General features: G+C 38.9%; 1 protein-coding gene across 1 annotated transcript in view; it reads right to left on the reverse strand.

Moving 5' to 3' along the window:
• Positions 1-17,093, reverse strand: part of dcbld2 (discoidin, CUB and LCCL domain containing 2) — a 42,881-nt gene that overhangs the window by 25,164 nt on the left and 624 nt on the right. The window contains exons 2-3 of the mRNA XM_069178848.1: positions 9,942-10,169; positions 7,879-8,016 (exon numbers count right to left, since the gene is read on the reverse strand). Coding sequence (XP_069034949.1) covers positions 7,879-8,016; positions 9,942-10,169 — 366 coding nt within the window. The remainder of the gene's footprint in view (positions 1-7,878; positions 8,017-9,941; positions 10,170-17,093) is intronic.

The raw sequence follows: 17,093 nt of genomic DNA on the forward strand, positions 1-17,093 counted from the left end.
TTCCCCTTCAACTCTTACTCTGTTATGTTCCATCAAAATTAAACATTAAAACAGGGAGACAGTCTTGGCACTTACAGATTACAAGACTCTTAGTTCTGGTCCTCTGTTAATTTTCACCTAAGCTCTTGGTGAAATAAGGGAAAGTGATCTGTAGCCTTTAAATACCCCTTGTCCCCTTTCTAAACAAGTTGGATGGGGGTTAGTAATTACTCTCAAGCCTAATTCAATTTCCAGGTTTCACACTCACCCTCTTTCGCTTATGTGGAATGGAATTAAACCTCTGCAGAATGGTCTTTTAGTGGAGCTCTATAATAGAGTCATCCCCACCCGTGTCTGGGAATCAGTAACGGGTCTACCTATTAAAAGCTTTTTGAAAGACACCAGGCACCAGTCGCATATTAAGCACACTGAGGAGAGAACAGACAGTCCTGTTTGCAGATTCCTTTGCAACAATACACGCAGCTGAGTGTGTCTGAAATCAAAGACTGACTGCAGAGATAGGTAAAAAAAGGCCGTATTAAAAGGGATGAATTTGCTATAATAATTAAAAGCACAATTGTTCAATTGCAGCAAAAATTGAAAGTCGGAGGACCTCCTAGACCAGGGTTGAGAACCACCGTTTTACAGCATGCACCCACACACACAATGTGCAAACTACCAATTTAGCTTTTCATCATTCAATGTAATAAAGACAACGGAAGTGGTGGTGTGGGGTATTTCAAAATGTCTGTGGAGCAAAAGTTTCAGTGATGAGAAATAGAGGTGAACTCCACAACCTTAATTCTGACCACTGGACCACAGATCTTCATGCTGGAAGAATTGCCCTGTATGACTTAAATGGAAAACACGGCCTTTATTTAAAGTAACACCGCAAACCAATTCCCCCAAGTGAATCACGGTAGCCAGATCACAGGAGTCTCAAGACTGATCATGTTCTTGTGATCCATGATGCATCTGCTAAAAATTGCTCGGAAAGTACACCAGAGTCCCGCACAACTTTCTTCATATTTCTAGAAACGGACCACAAATATAACACAGCAAATACAGCACCTTTTATCCCAGCTACCATGAGCTTCTATAATACGAACCCCAGAGGACTTCATTATGACTTTTTTTAATAAATTAAATGAAATTACTGGAAAATTATTTACTAATAGTGCCCTCTTTAAAGATGAAAAAACATACTAACAGGGATCATGTGAAATGGTGACCTATATGCTAACAGCTCTTTATACAGATTTAGATTGTTTTCCGAGTCAAGGTAAGTTAACACAGCACTGAGGATATATTACAGAACTGGTAAGTACTTGACATGCTGATTTCTGTACACAGATATAGCAGAATTTAACACAAATAGCTGTAATAATATTGTAAGCCTTTACTCACAGAAAAGGTTTTAACTAAATGTTTGGAAATGCTTCTTATTAGTTAAAACAAATTCACATTTTAAATTCAAAAGACTTTTTCAGTAAACTGGAAATATATACAATACATATAGACTGAAAACATCCGATTAAATCCAAAAACCTCCCCTAATAATAATAATAATAATAATGCTTACACTTATATAGCACTTTTCTGGACACTCCACTCAAAAGCGCTTTACAGGTAATGGGGATCCCCTCCACCACCACCAATGTGCAGCATCCACCTGGATGATGCGACGGCAGCCATAGTGCGCCAGAACGCTCCCCACACACCAGCTATCAGTGGGGAGGAAAGCAGAGTGATGAAGCCAGTTCATAGAGGGGGATTATTAGCAGGCCATGATTGGTAAGGGCCAATGGGAAATTTGGCCAGGACGCCGGGGGTTACACCCCTTCTCTTTTCGAGAAACGCCTTGGGATTTCTAATGACCACAGAGAGTCAGGACCTCGGTTTTACGTCTGATCCGATTAATGCATAGACAGGTGTTTCTTATGTGGAAAAATTAATTATATGATGTTAATCTAGAAATTACCTTTCACTGAGCCTCTTTCTAGAGCACTACATATACCCAAGTTCAGCACTGTGGTATCAATTAAGAAAAGCTTTCCTAAGTGACACCACTCATCTTAGAGGTTATACTTAAAGTTCAAACAAAAAAAATCAACCATTTTTCCCTCAAAGACCCAAAGAAGCCAGGGTATTCTAAATTAACAGCATGGCTTGGCAGACTGTTTTAAATACACTTCCATGCACACCTCATTTAATACTTTGGCAAAAAATCATGTAAGATTTCATCAGAGTGCAAGGACTATCGAAATCAAATCATTTTAATTGGAGTGTCTGCCCTGAATATGTAGGTTAAGGATGTGCTTATCTTGTATCCTCCTATGACACCAATCTGCCCTTAGAGTCTGAACATGTCACAAACTGGGTGTCTTACTGACATATCCGTTGAGATACCTGTATGTTAAAGAGCTTGAGATGCCTGGAAATCCTGAAATGAATCACTTTGTTTTCTAAATCTTCTAAATAAATTAGGAATTCACAAGCTTTGACACTAGAAACCTCACTTGAAGAGGCAGCAAATCTGTCCTATGGTTATTAACAATCAACCATTGTTTTGCGATTGGCTCTTCTAATGCCAAAATCGCAACTACTTCTTCATAAATTACACTATTACTCCTCCTGTATCAAAATGAGCGGCATACTTTAAAAAAACAGAAAAGAAAAAAGGTTGGAGAAAATTATATAGTCAACTCAAAAACACAACTGTTGTTTCTTTTACCATTTTAAATTCAATTTCCCGATTTATAGCGTGTTAAGAGTCACCTAAACCAGGCTAAGGACAGAAGGGGCACAAACTGTCCAACGCCCTTCGGATACCGATGACCACACTAAAGCAAGCAAGTAACACCGTGGTGCAGAAGGCAAATGATACTGCAAGCAGGGGGCCAGTTTGCGATAAAAAAAACACTCCCAACACGTCTAAGCATTTCAGAAACGGGAATTGACATATGCTATTTAGAGAATGAGTGCTTTGTTTTCCCTCACAGGCCCATCTTTTATCAGTAAAATGCACACTCTCAGGGAGTTCCACCCAGCAGCTTCAGAAACCTTGTCGTCACGGAGCTTAAGGCAGAAAACAGACCACCCACTTGTTTGTTCCTACCTTCATTGTTTTCTTAAAAAGCATTAATGCTGTAACAATATCAGTAATTCCTTACGCTCATATAGTACTTTTCATCCCAAGGCACGACAGCTTTAGTGTTTTTTATCCTACATACAGTAGGAAACCGAATGTTTTACATCCACTACTGAACTGCGGTGGCCACCAGGAGTGATGGACCACAGCCATAATGCAGTGAAAAGGCACTAACAGCTTCAGGGCACAACAGATCAGGTAGAGAGATGAGAAACTGCGTCATGATTCAGTTCAATGGAAGTTTAACGTTTAAAATCTGGAGTAAATCACTCAGTCACCAATTAAGTATTCAATTTTTATCATATTCATCAGTGCATAAAGTAGATACTACAGAGATACAAGGAATCATGTGTTTTATAGAACAATAAAATGTTTTTTAAAGGAATTAAGAGACTACAGTGGGACTTTTACGAGAAGTATAATTTGTAGCCTAAAAAGTGCTTCACATTTTCAGACCTTAACTCTGAGGAGCGTAAATATATTATCCGACGAAGCCCAAGAAGGGAAAGAGTTAGATCTTAGAGACCACTGAAACGCGAAAAAAAGACATTATTTAATAATGAAAACTTCAGCTGGTGAATTGTAGTTTTTTGTTTGTTTGTTTTTAATGCCACAAATGCTTAAAAAAAACCCAAGAATAATCAAGTACAAAAATGTAATGGAACTATGAGACTTAGTATTTCAAATGCACTGAGCACAACTGTAATGGTGTGCCTTTAGTTGACATATAATTTGTCAAATCCCATGGCTCTCACATTCGGCTTTTGCAGACCAATAACAATTGGTTGCATTTTCACAGCATGCCCCTTTTTTATGGCCACTTAGTTCCAATGGGCATTAAAGCCTGTCTCTCCCAGGGCGTTTTATGAGCCATCCATTAGTAAGCAACTGAGGGGGGAAAAAAAATCTGAATTTTCTACACACTGCCAGTGCCTTAAAGCCAGGTGCTTAAGACCAGACTCAATCAGGGTTGAACTCCCTGACAAACAGCTGGATTCAATTAGTCAGCAAGAGCAGTTTAATACACTGGTTTTAGGAACTGTACACGAAATAAATGTGCTTGACAACAGCAGTTTATAATAAACTTTGAACAATAAAGCCTCCTTTTCTCCAAAGGGAGGGCTGCTTTGTTATACTGTCTGTCCAGCACAGCTTCAATTTAGACAATCATTGTGAAAGTTAAGATGTTGTCCTGGATAAATTTAATTTAAATCGTTCCAAACCTGGATTTTTTATTTGCCCAAACAGCAGGATCCTACTATTACATACAGACCAAGGATGAATTTTAATGTATGACTCAAAGAACACAGCATGTCCTACTGGACAATGAAATTCTTTCACACAGAAATTAGAGGACATTTTCTTGAACAAGTTCAACATCATTTAGACGGGAAGCCTATAAACAGGAGAATGTAATTTTACATTAAAGACAAAAAACAATTACAGATCATTCAGGACAAATGTTTAGTGAGCAGTACCTTAGGTTTGCTATAACGTTAACACTGTGCGTCTCCACTTTTCTGCACTAAAAAAAAAAAATCAAGCAAAACAATGTTTTTACAGCTAATCACTGTATCTTTACACTGTCAGAGAACATTTAATCTATTGTAGTAATGAGACTTCTTAACCTGCTCTGGTATTTCTACATTCTTAGCCCATATGCACTGGGATTAAATCCAGATACTGTGTGCTGATTTTAATCTATTCTAATTGAAACATTTAATTTTCTATTCAACAAAACTAAACAGTACACTCACTACTGTGGCATTTTATTACATGGCAAATGTCCATTTTAAGACAAGACTGAAATAAACCGTGGTGTCTCACCTTTGCTGTTTTTGACTCATAGCAGTGAAAAATTCATCAGACTATAAACACTCTTCTGTAAAGTGAATTGGAGAGACAGAAGTTTTTCTGCTATATTTTACTAAGTGAATGAAGAGAAGGAAAGAAAATATCTCTTAAAAAACAAAGAAACATTGGTTTCACAAAAATACTTCTGTAGATCTGTTTTCTCTTTACCCATACAGAAAGAGGTTCGGGAAAAATCCCTCACCTATACTGGATTCTTTCAGATTAAATAAGAGGTGAGTCTGTTCAGAGGTTTTGTAGATTTCGGCATGAACAATATCTCCAACAACTTTTCTTTAACCCACTGGCATATGAGGACAGCATGAAATAGAAGAAAAAAACCCTTCAATGAAACACTGTACTATGCTTCGATAATAGAGCATTGTAAGGCCTCTCCAGTGTGTTGCTTTGTTACTGCATGAAAGAATGGCAAAGTTCCCTGCATATTAACTTCATCTTCTGCTTGACCCCTGTGTGAGGCCTAGTGGTCACTGAAAAGAAAAGGGCAAAGGTCTTCGTACAAAATTGCTATTGATTTCGAGTTTGATTAGCACCTTATGTTCTGACCTGTTCACCCTAATGCTAGAGGTCGTCTCCACTATGTGATTTCAGTGCCCTGAGGACCCATTGTTCACATTAGCTTTCCCCTTACCTAAAGGAGGCAGAGGTCAACAGCCACCTTCCAGTGACGGTGCCACATCGATCAAGCTGCAACCCTGAACCCTTTCTGAACATCCAATTCACAATCTCTTTATAGCTTCTTGACATAAATTACACAGTATTAACTGCCGTTGTGGCTTAGTGGTTACAGCATCAAACCTAATGCCATAACCACTTTTGGCACAGGTCTTTTGACTTTTTTTTTTACTGAGGCTTAGTAGCGTATTATGCTTTAGAGTCAAGACAAAATGCGTTCGGACAGAGCAAGGAATCTGTGACTACTAAAGGAGGAGTAACAGAAGGAAATTTCACTGTAAACAAATGTTGAGGGGAATTCAAAAGGCAAATGACAGTAAATGGAAACTGATCATCCTTGCAAACTCCATTCACTATATCGATTGATGAACACTGAAATGGCAGGGCAGGAGGAAATGCCCCTTAAAATCGAGTCAAAAGAAAAGATGATATTTTACAGTAAATTATATTAACATCCAGAAAACCAAATTTCCAAGATAATCTATACCTTTTTCTGCACCTCCACAATGCCTTCCCGATTCCTCAGGGCTGACAGATATCCAATAACCATTCTCCTGACGGCAGTCAGAAATCTGAGATTCCTAATGGAGTGTCTGCCTTTCAATCCACTCACATTTCCTACACTGACAGTTTGACAGATACAGACTGATAGATGCAGGAGATGGGGAGCCCTGCAGCAACTCCAGATCCATTCTGCTTAGTAGCCGTCACTCACAAAAATACACTGCCCCTTCAGTCAAGACCTGAAGAGCTCATATTTCAATCCAGACCTTCACTTCTAGTATTCACTCTTTTGATGGAAGATTAACCTCGATAACATGGTCAGCCAATGCTGTCTGATTTCACATGTATGATTGGAATGAGGAAATCGGGTTAACTGAATTATTTTAAGTAAGATGCTCCCCGTTTGTAAAAGAAGCAAAACAATACTCTTGGATTTGTATATAAAAATATCTGACCTGACAGACACTATTGCAATCTGAGAAAGGACATCTTGCCTGCTACAAGATTCAAGGAAGCAGTTTTTAAAAAGCCATACTTTCTGCCTGCTAAGGAAACCACCTGAAATGTAAGAGAAAAATCAATGCTACAACTGACTCAATTGAAAAAATATAGTTCCTCTTTGAGTCTCAAATGTTAGCTGCATGAAACACTGGCAAGAAAATTGATCTATGACATTCGCATGGCGATAGCTTGAATGCGCTAACTGGAGGAAAGAATGGACAAAGATTACCGAGACATTATATTTTTCATAATCATGCTGTATTGATAAAGCCCAAAAATAAATTTACCACATTTTTCTTTAATTTGAGGAAATGTGGTGGGAAACAGCCAACTGCAGTATATTCAGCTGTCCAAAGGGAACTCATTCCTGAATTTAATAAAGCTTTGCTAAATTCCTGAGATCTAATAGTCCCTTATTGCAAGTATTTTAAAAAAATATTATTATATTTTATTTTCTGATGCAGAACAAAATGAATTCCCTGAAACTTTTCAAAGAAGTTGACCTCGGTATATCAAGACCTGCACATTGATGCGCACATGAATATGCAGTGGTGCAATCACCAGGGAATCCAATCCACATGTCAATAGCATGTCAGGTATTGTTCCAAGGTTCATAAAAACAGTTTAGATTTTTCTCCATTCCTTGCCATGAAACAGTAATGGATCTGCACATTGAGTGGGCTCAAGCTTTCAACTGCACTTAAAGGCAGGATTTTCCCCCACTTGATACAATCCTGAAATATGCCTGGATGTTTTGAATAAAAACCCCAGAGAAAGTGTACGTGTCTGAGAGGTTTTTATTCAAGGGTATACATCATTAAATGTCAAAAAAAGGTATTAAACTGGCGATTCCCAACATATTTTTAAGTTTTTCTTCTAAAAACAACAGTTCTGAAAGTTCTGATAGTTTGCCCGACTGCTCAAGTATCACAGGTATTCCCATTGGAATATAGTGCATTTACCTAATTATGAAGGAAACAGGATATACAGAGCTGTAATAAGTGCAATTTATATTTCAAATACTGATAGGCACCAAGTGAAATAAAAAAAAACTCAGCTTGTGATTCAATTCTAGCAACACTGATTCTGTGGTGCGGACCAATGGAAAACAACAGGAACTCTCCTGAAATCAAGGGTCGTGGTCGGTCAGGGGAATATATTCCAGTCAAGGACGCACAGTGAGAATAAGGGTGTACCTGGGTGGTCTGTGGTGGAGTAGGAGAGGAAGAAACCCCGTCCAGACCTGTGCATTCCACTCATGAACTGGACTGTCACTTCATTCCCAGTGGACTCAATCAGCTGGTCCCACTGCATGCCCAGCCCACAGTATTTACCTGGTCAGGAGCGGAGGAAAAGACACTGAGTTACTCGGTGTTCACCATTTCCACATGGAGTGTTAGATCTCAATTAAATTACTGCATGGAGTTCTCAAGACTTAATGTGTTGCCTTTGCACAATTTTACAGCCTTCTATTTCAGTCCTTACAGCTGTTCTCTCCTGCATAACCCTCACTACTGTTCCAACACTAGACTGATGTCAGTCTGTCGAGACAGATTTCCAAATTAACCTTACTTTCATCCTTTATTGTCCCAGATGGGAATTTTGCTTTGCTGGCAGGTAAGATACATAATGGCATAATACAACACATATAACACAATATGAACCCATAAACAAACAAGAAAAAAAGTGAATATGTTAAGTAAAATATATAATCAATTGTCCAAATTAAGCTGTTTAAAGCCAGGCTAATAAAGAATAACTTCTTACATTTAATCAAATTACAATATTGCAAGTCAAAAAGTATTTTAAAATAAGTCTATCTATATTATATATTTCATTATCTTCATTGGTTTTAACTTTTAAAAACAAAACCTAAACCTACAGCCAAAAGCTACAGTTAAAATTAAAACTATATTTTACATGTTAATCATATGTTCAGGAGAAAAAATAAGCCTCTAGAGATACAGCACACACAGCTTTGTTTTAATTACAAAAGATGCGTGTTAGCAGAACAAAAAAAAAACATTATAAAAGACTGCGCAATCGGGGCTCTCAAGTGAGTCAGCCAGAAAGGGCATTCTGAGCATATCTTCAACTCTACGGGCCAGGAGTCAGCAGCTGAAGTCTGCGTTATGTCACAAGCTAGCTGTGCCCAGTATTACACAAGCAGCCGTGCTTAAATAGCAAAGGCAGGTTTGGGATGCGTGGACTTAACCAGAAAAAGGAGAGCCTCTGTCTCTTTCTGGGTGACTGCAGCGCTTGTGGAAGTGTCAGGGAGAGGGGCACCACTCCTCCTCCGGCTGGCAGCCTCTCCTCTCAGGGCGCAGTGAATTAATGGCTCTGGAGGCTGGCGTGTTGGAGGAGCTATGCTGTGTGACTCATGCGATCCCCATGTAGGAGTGGGAGCTGCTTCTAGAGACCCTGGACTGAAAACAACTGGCCGTTTCAAATTGTGTGGGAAGGCGATATCATAAAAAAAAATAACCAACTATTTTTTTTTCTTTAAAAAAAATCAGCTTTGCGGAACTGAGATATGTGAGGTAATGGGATCTCACATGGATATCCAAATGTATTATTGTCTTTTCCGCAAGGCTGCAAAAGCCCAAACAGTATGGAATTGAGTGGCACCTCGTTCATGCTCTAAAAAATATACTCCATAGAATTTCAGCTCATACTTCTAGAAGACACGCAAACAGTTAATAATCTAGGTGGCTGTATTCTTATGTCACCAATACATGAGTACTTATCATTGGTCAAAGATGCTGTATCAGTCCTTTCTCTTTAGCATATAGAAGACTCTGTTTTTAGAGTATTTGGTAAAACTGAACTAATTGACAATTTATTTGAGGCTTTATGAACCTTAAAGTCTAAATATATGTGTTTAATATCTTAATAGGTAATGTAAACTACTCTACAATTCAAAACACTGCTGTTCTGTACATGACTAAAAAAAGAGATTCACAACAAAAAGATGTAATGCATTCTTGAGCATCTCCGAGATGCAAATTAATATGAAAAAATACTCATATTCAAAATATCTTGGCAAAAGTTAATTTACAGAAAAAAGGAAAGTGGTGTGGTGGATTGATCCTGGAGCATGCGGGGTGCTCATGTTTCTTAGTCTCTCAGTGTTGAAGTATATCCTGTAATGCCATTACCTTCTTGTCCCTTGACTTAATGGGTTTCTTCCCTTTGTGATGTACGACTTTCCTTGAGATCAGTGAAAAGCAAATGAATAAAGGATGTGAACTGTACTCACCTATCTCAGTCCTTGTTGGCCCAATGCCATTATATATCCTTAAGTAGTTGAAGTGACAGGAGTCAGAGTCTTCAATGTCAAAGTCCCCAAACTTAAAATGAACTTTCTTTCCCTGACTGACGTGGATCTCCCATTCACAGACCGTATGATTGGGGTAAGTGTGGGGGTACTTGATTGATGAGAGAGTCCCACTGTTAGGGCCCAGAACAGTGTAGCCACAACCATCACCTAAAATAAAAAAAAACAAGATGTCCATCTGTAACATCAGCTATTCTTGAGAACAAGGCCGTCGAAGAACAACAGCAGCTGGAAATTACCACTCAGCCCTGTATAAACAAGGCTCAAATTTCCCGAGTCAGACACATAAAAAAACAGCTTCTTGGATTTGTTATATTACACAGTAGATATGTTCCAATGCAAAAAAATTACACAACAAATTTGCAATAGAATTTGACACCAAGAAAATTAAACATCGCTCCTAAGCATGAAGACTCATACACAACATCGCAACAGTTGTTTTTAAGCACCAAGCACCTGTTTTAATACTGCAGCACAGGCTTCATAACACCGGCTTCTACGTTTAAGATAACTGTAAAAAGATCCAGCAGGGCACTACTGAATCTTTGCCTGATTTCTTTTGCAAATTCTTCTTTTGAGTCACCAAAGCGAGGAGGCAGGCAAGGGCCTGCGTGTAAGCATTGAGTCATGTAATTCACAGCATCTCTACGACAGGTGTTAGGACATCTGTGAGAACTGAAAAAAAAACCTTTCCAGATTCCACATCTTTCAAAACCAGATTCACGTTTTAACAAAACAATTATTTCTAAGATCCCCTGATTGGACATATAAATCATGCCTCTTGCCTCAAGGCTGATCCTGTTCCGGGCAGCAACGCTGAGTTTGGACAGCAAGGAAAAGGAAACTGTTATCAATAATCAACCCCCCTCCCCTCACCAGCTCCATGCAAATGCCATCTGCACCTGTTGGTGCCGTCCAAAAGCAATTCCAACTCTTCCTCGGCCACAGCTGTGCAAGGCCACCCTTCTGGTGACAAGCGCCGTGAAGCTCAAGACTACAGATGGCCCACAGATCAGCAGTATGGGGGGCTGGGTTTCCTGCTCTGGCATGGACTTTGAATTCAGGGAAAAGGATAGAACATCACACCTCGCTGTAGTGATCAGATGGACACATTTCACATATCAGGGCAAGAGGCGACCTGTTTAAGAGCCGTTTAATATTCTCTGCCTTTTTTTTTTAGAAAACAGGCCTAGTAAACATTCCACTATTGTCATTTTGCACATGTACAGTAAGAAGTGATTGTGCCGCCATTTCTTCCTACCTGCTATTCCAATAAATGATTAAAAAAAATACTAAGAGATTGTCTCCTAAGAACCTGACAAAGGGAATGCACTAAAGCATCACACAGTATTAATTTACTTACACGGTCTTCCGAGAAGCTACTCATTATTTTAAGTAAACAGAGTCGCCTTTCTATTTATAAATTTCCAAACATCTCTGATTTATTACTGCAACTCTCATACCAGTGTGGGTGGAAAAAGGATGGCACAGGCTTTCTTTCCAGAAGTGCACGGTCAGGTCTTTTGTCGTTGTTTGCACTCTTTATCTCCTACAGTACATTAGAGTGATGTTTGTACTGATTGGAGAAGGATACAGCTCTCGCTGACCACAATGCACACCCAGAGTGGCTGTCTGTGTTAGCACAATACCCTTGCGGATTCAAGGCTTCCCAAACACAGCCACTCTCAGCTAATCTGTCACCACCTTTTGCGAAATCAAGGTTGCAGTTGAGTAAAACCCACAATGACTGGGCTATAAGGCTGAGCTTGTACTCCTGGAAAGTACCTTTTCTGGGTGAGTCCTTGAAAGTCCTTCAAAATATACTGCTTTCTTGATAAAACACCGAGGTTAAACCTTACATAGGGAACCTTGTGCACATAGACACAGAAACAAATAACAGTGAACCAATGTAAAGAATCCCATTAGAATATTTCAATTTCAAACCGCACTGACTAAAGATAACACATAGCCCTCATCACCTTATTTAAAAACAGGTGCTTTCTGCATATAGACTGGTTTGCCTTAGCTTTTCAATATCGTTCTATAAACCTCCAACAGTTTAGATATTTTCCAGAGGCAAAACTGTCAATTTTATTTGAAGGTGTAAACTTATATAACACAAGACTGATTTAATTTAATCAGTTATTTAATTTCACACTGATCATCAGCACTACTTGAGATGCCTGAACAATCAAAGCAAGTCCTTATTTACCTGGTTGGGAACTATTCAAAGATGTTCTTTAGGAATTTAGAAAAAAATCAGCTTCAATATTATGTACTGTCAAACAAATCTGAGATTTCATCAACGATTTTTAAAGCATTTAAAATTGACTCAAATGTAAATGTATGTATTTCATTGAAAAAAATCATAGGTTCAAGTATTGTATTGGTCATTATTGTATAAATTATTCTTATTTAAAACAATTTTCTTCCTTGTATCACAGCCTGTGTTTATTTAAGTGTACGTGTGGGAGAATAAAGATTTCATCTTAACAGCAGAGTACACATCCTTAAAGAGCATAGAATGCAAGCTTTACATCAACAGGATTTCAAATGCAAACATCCAACTACGAAGAATATAACAAGTAAAATCGGGAGTGAAAACCTAGATTGCAGAGAGGCTCATATAACCCACATCTCTTTTAAGATACAGTAGCTGTCTAAACTGACATCAACATCACCAAACATTTTCCACAGCTCACTGCACATTTCTGGGGAAGCAATCCAGCAACACACAATTCCAAGAAATCCAATGTTAAGGATGTTTTCAATAGCTTAAGCATCACTGGTGCTCATATAAATCCCTTTGATGTGGCACTGAGAAACTTTCTTTATATTAAATATGAATATTAGAGTCTTGAAAACATACATATTGTACGGGATATTTTGTATCTTAACAAGGAAAGGGTATAAAACAGTTAATGTGAAAATAGAAACTAAAACACTGCTTCAGCAAACCATATGACTTATTTAAAAGGCTACACTTCAAAGAAAATATATTTTGGCAATCACACAGCATAAATACTAATTAGTAATCACCTGTTTTCTTTATGTGTTCAACAGACACCCTTATCCAGAGCAAATTGCACTAGATATACACACAATTCTTAATATGAATACAAGGGCACGAACAATTCAGTAAAAAAAAATCAAATTCATAAAATGCCAATCAAACTAGCACAAGCTGGAAAAGCAGTATCACAGTGCCACTCAAACACAACGAAAGGGTAAGAACTAAAACAGCAAACAGTGCTGCGAGGGAATGCAGCAGACACAGAGGAGTGGTGGGCACACCCTGTGGGTACAGTTCTGGGCTTACAGTGAAGAAGTGCCTTTCCCAGATTACCTTTCTGAATATCAAAAAGATCAGCGCAAGCCCCTGTAAGAGTTCCTGAAGCGTGCAGCTGAGAAATGACAGGCACGCACTAAGGCAGTCAAGGGACCGAATAACTGGGACTCATATGGGGAGCTCAATCCACCACTGAGGAGTGAGAGTAGAGAAAGAAAAGGTCTCTGAAAATGGGAAGTGAAAGAGATAGGCAGTTGAGGAGCAGGAGAGAGGTTCTTGGCTGTGGAGGAGGGGGAGAGTAGGGTGTTGCAGACCAAAGGAAAAGGGACACGAGAGGACAGCAAGGCAGAAAGGAGGACAGACTTGGAAAGACTGCATTTAAGAAGCTAAGTGTGTACTAGCATACAAATGATACTAATAAAACTGGGGCTCCTAGAGCATAATAAGAGAGCTTAGAGTGATACACAGTATAAGGGGCTTTAGAGACATCACAAAGGGTTAAGACAGAGAAGAGGGAGGCTATATGGGCTGAGTGTATAGTAGCAGCAGCAACAGGGAGGAGATCAACTTTTCTGAGAATGAAGACAGCACAGAGTGGGCAGAACAACGTCTGCTGGAGGGGTTTAGAGAGAAAGGGAGGAAGGGAGACAATGACAGAGATCTGAAAGGATGAGAGATCAGAATGAAAGATGAGAGAGAGTGGGAGATCAAGGGTCCTTTGTGTTTTTTTTTAAGGAGGGATGGAATGCAGTCCTGTTTAGAAACAAAGGGGGAAAACAGCTGGAAATTAGAGAGGTGTTCAGAGAAGAGGAAGTGTCCAAAAGGAGATTAGAGACAGAAGGCCGGAAGAGGTGAGTGGGGAGAGGATTCTGAACGCAGGTTTACGTCCCTGGAGCAGGGAGGAGATGTCGTATCAGAAAGGGGTGTCAAGGCAGAGAAAGTGGAGAGTGAGGAGGCTGAGAGAGGAGAAGAGGTGTGGAAAAGTTGTGGAAGTTGGGGGTTTTGGAGGACAAAAAGAAGACTGGGCAAACACAGGCAGACCTGGCTGCCCAGAGAGGACAGGCTGTGCTCCCTCTGCCAGGAGGGAGCAATAGAGACAGAGGTGCACTTCGTACTGCACTGTGACAGATATTCTGGGATTAGAGAAACATTCTTCCCTAAATTCAGAAATCTGAACCCAGAGTTCCCACACCTGCCAGAATCACAACGGGTACCAATCCTACTGGGAGAGGGACAAGGGAACTCAGTTGAATTGGCAGCCCAGTATGTGACAGCCTGAGGAACAGTTAGCTCCAATAATGCTCCATATGTTTACAGTATATGTAAAGATTTTATGTGTTTGTTGTAAATGTCTGTAATATGGCTGTAGACGTTTTCTGTTCCACGTTCATTTTATTTTTATTTGCTTTGGCAACACTGATTGTATTCCTCGGTCAAGCCAATAAAGCATCTTGAATTGAACTGAATTGAAGACAGTCATTAGAAGAGTTATACTAAGGTGGAGGAGAGGTCAAGATAATTGAAAAAGACTGACTAACTGAAAACAGTAAAGTCATGAAAGCAGCTCTATTAAATGCAGGGCTAAATGTCCATTTCTGTTTTATCTTTAATTTTATTGGGTCCTGGAAATCTGATTTTTTTTAGTGTAAAACAGCTTCTTCAGTGCCAATTTATAATTGTTCAGTGTTCACCAATAAAACACAATTACACAAACATTTAAGATCTTAAAATATGTCAAAAGAAAACATTAACTGCAGGATATGTAAGAAAAATATATTACTGCTGTCGTCCTCAGGAAGTAATTGAAGCACAGTGATGTATAAGTATAGATCCCTTATGCTTGGCTTCTAAAAATCATGAGAAAACAATACAATAAGACATGACATTAACCTTTTGTTGAACAAAACTAACTATTTTTGCACACCTAGACCAAAAATGTAGATTTTTGCCCAACCTTTTAACCAGTTATAAAAAAAAGGTTGCTAAGGACTGTATCTCCCCCATAATTATAATTAATTCATGCATCACATCCATGATGCAAATGCGAACAAAGAACTTCAGACAGATCGACTGATCTGACTGGCCAGCCAGAGGCTCTTCCTACAGTCAAGTCATCCAGGGTTTTTACTGTTGTACTAACCTCTGAAGACCTCTACTCAGCCCAACCTATTTTACCTTGGCCCTGATTAAAAACTCAAACCCACCAGCAAATTTCAACTTAAAAACAAAAAGCTGACACCAGACAGTTTATCTAACGGACCCACATTGCTTTTACGTCACGGAAACTCACCTTCGAACTCAGTAATTTTCCAACCTGGAGGGTGTGTCCGAACTATAATTTTTAACCCAGAACTTTAATTTTATCCGGGTCCTGCCGCTCAGTGGGTAGTTACTCAAAAGGCGATCATTAACGAAACGGCAAACGAAGCCCAGTTTATTCTCCACCACTAACCCTAACCCTGGAAATGTAGGGTGCAAAATTAACTATGTAGATGGAAACATTACATGGGTATAACCACTAACTCACAACCACAAGCCAGTGAACATCAAGGAATTCAAAAGAAATCCCTCCAAACTGGAGGGAAAAAAAGTGTCAAGTTTTCCTTTCACACAACCTCCAAACATCCTCAGATGTAGGTGTGATGTAATGATTTTACAAGACTCACTGAATTTACAGCAGTAAATGCAGAGCAATCTGAGACTGACATGGCTCTCTAGCTTCTTTAGAATATCTAGATTTGTTTTTAAACAGTCCACCAGACATTCACGAAGGTAGGTTTCCCTCGTTTTAAAATAAAGTTTTAGTATGAGCATTACTATTGTGATTCAGTATAAAGAGCGAAATTCAAACCAAATTAATATATTTCATTGTATTATGTTTCAGATCGACTGAACAACCTGTTGACTATGGAGGTGTGAAATTGTATAATGGCATAAAATGTACGCCAGTCGTGATTTTAATCTGCAGTTTAAATCATAAATAATTTGTTCATCAAACTGGCATTGAAAAGGAACGCCGTTTGCGCGTTTTTGACAAGTTTGAATTAAACTGCTCTAGAAATGGCAAGAACTCGCTACTCGGGTGTTCTGAAAAGTAAGATTGATTAGCATTCGATAAATACGTTCAAATTATGGCATTCACTCAGTGGTCACTGCACTCACAAAGGAGAATACAATCTAAACTTGTGCGGTTCTCTTTAAGACTAACAAAACACTTTTGCAAACATCTAAAAATGGAGCATACATAAAAGACAGCTAAATATACAAATACATACACATTGGTATAGCTATATTAATCAGGAGAGATGCGAGACAAGTGTTAGCATATGAAATATTCAAACAAACAAAACTTCCGAGTAGGTAAAAGATCAAATTCAAAGTGTTAGGTGAAATCTGGCCCTTCCCCCATCTCTTGCATGAAAACGCATGTTATCACCAGTGCGACGGGTCTGAATCTCTTTCATCTTAGAAATACAGTAGTGATTAATAATCACAAACAGAAGTTTTTTTCCCTCCATTCCTCACCTTATCCTATCCATTATAAAATCATTTTCGCCACTGCATCCTAAAACAACGATCGCTAGACACTCTGCGAAGATACAAGCAGCATTGCACCGATATGACTTTCGCTTAAAAAGCTTTTACTTTTAAGCTTGACTTTTTTTAATCGAACTTTACAATCTTGAATACCCAATTAAACTCTTTTGCCCCGAATCGCGGCGGCAACAATGTTGCTGGGCTGGTACTGTATGCAACTAGAATCTCTACTCACAACCTCCAGCATT

Source organism: Lepisosteus oculatus, chromosome 15 (assembly GCF_040954835.1).
Source record: "Lepisosteus oculatus isolate fLepOcu1 chromosome 15, fLepOcu1.hap2, whole genome shotgun sequence".
Classification (NCBI taxonomy): Eukaryota; Metazoa; Chordata; class Actinopteri; order Semionotiformes; family Lepisosteidae; genus Lepisosteus; species Lepisosteus oculatus.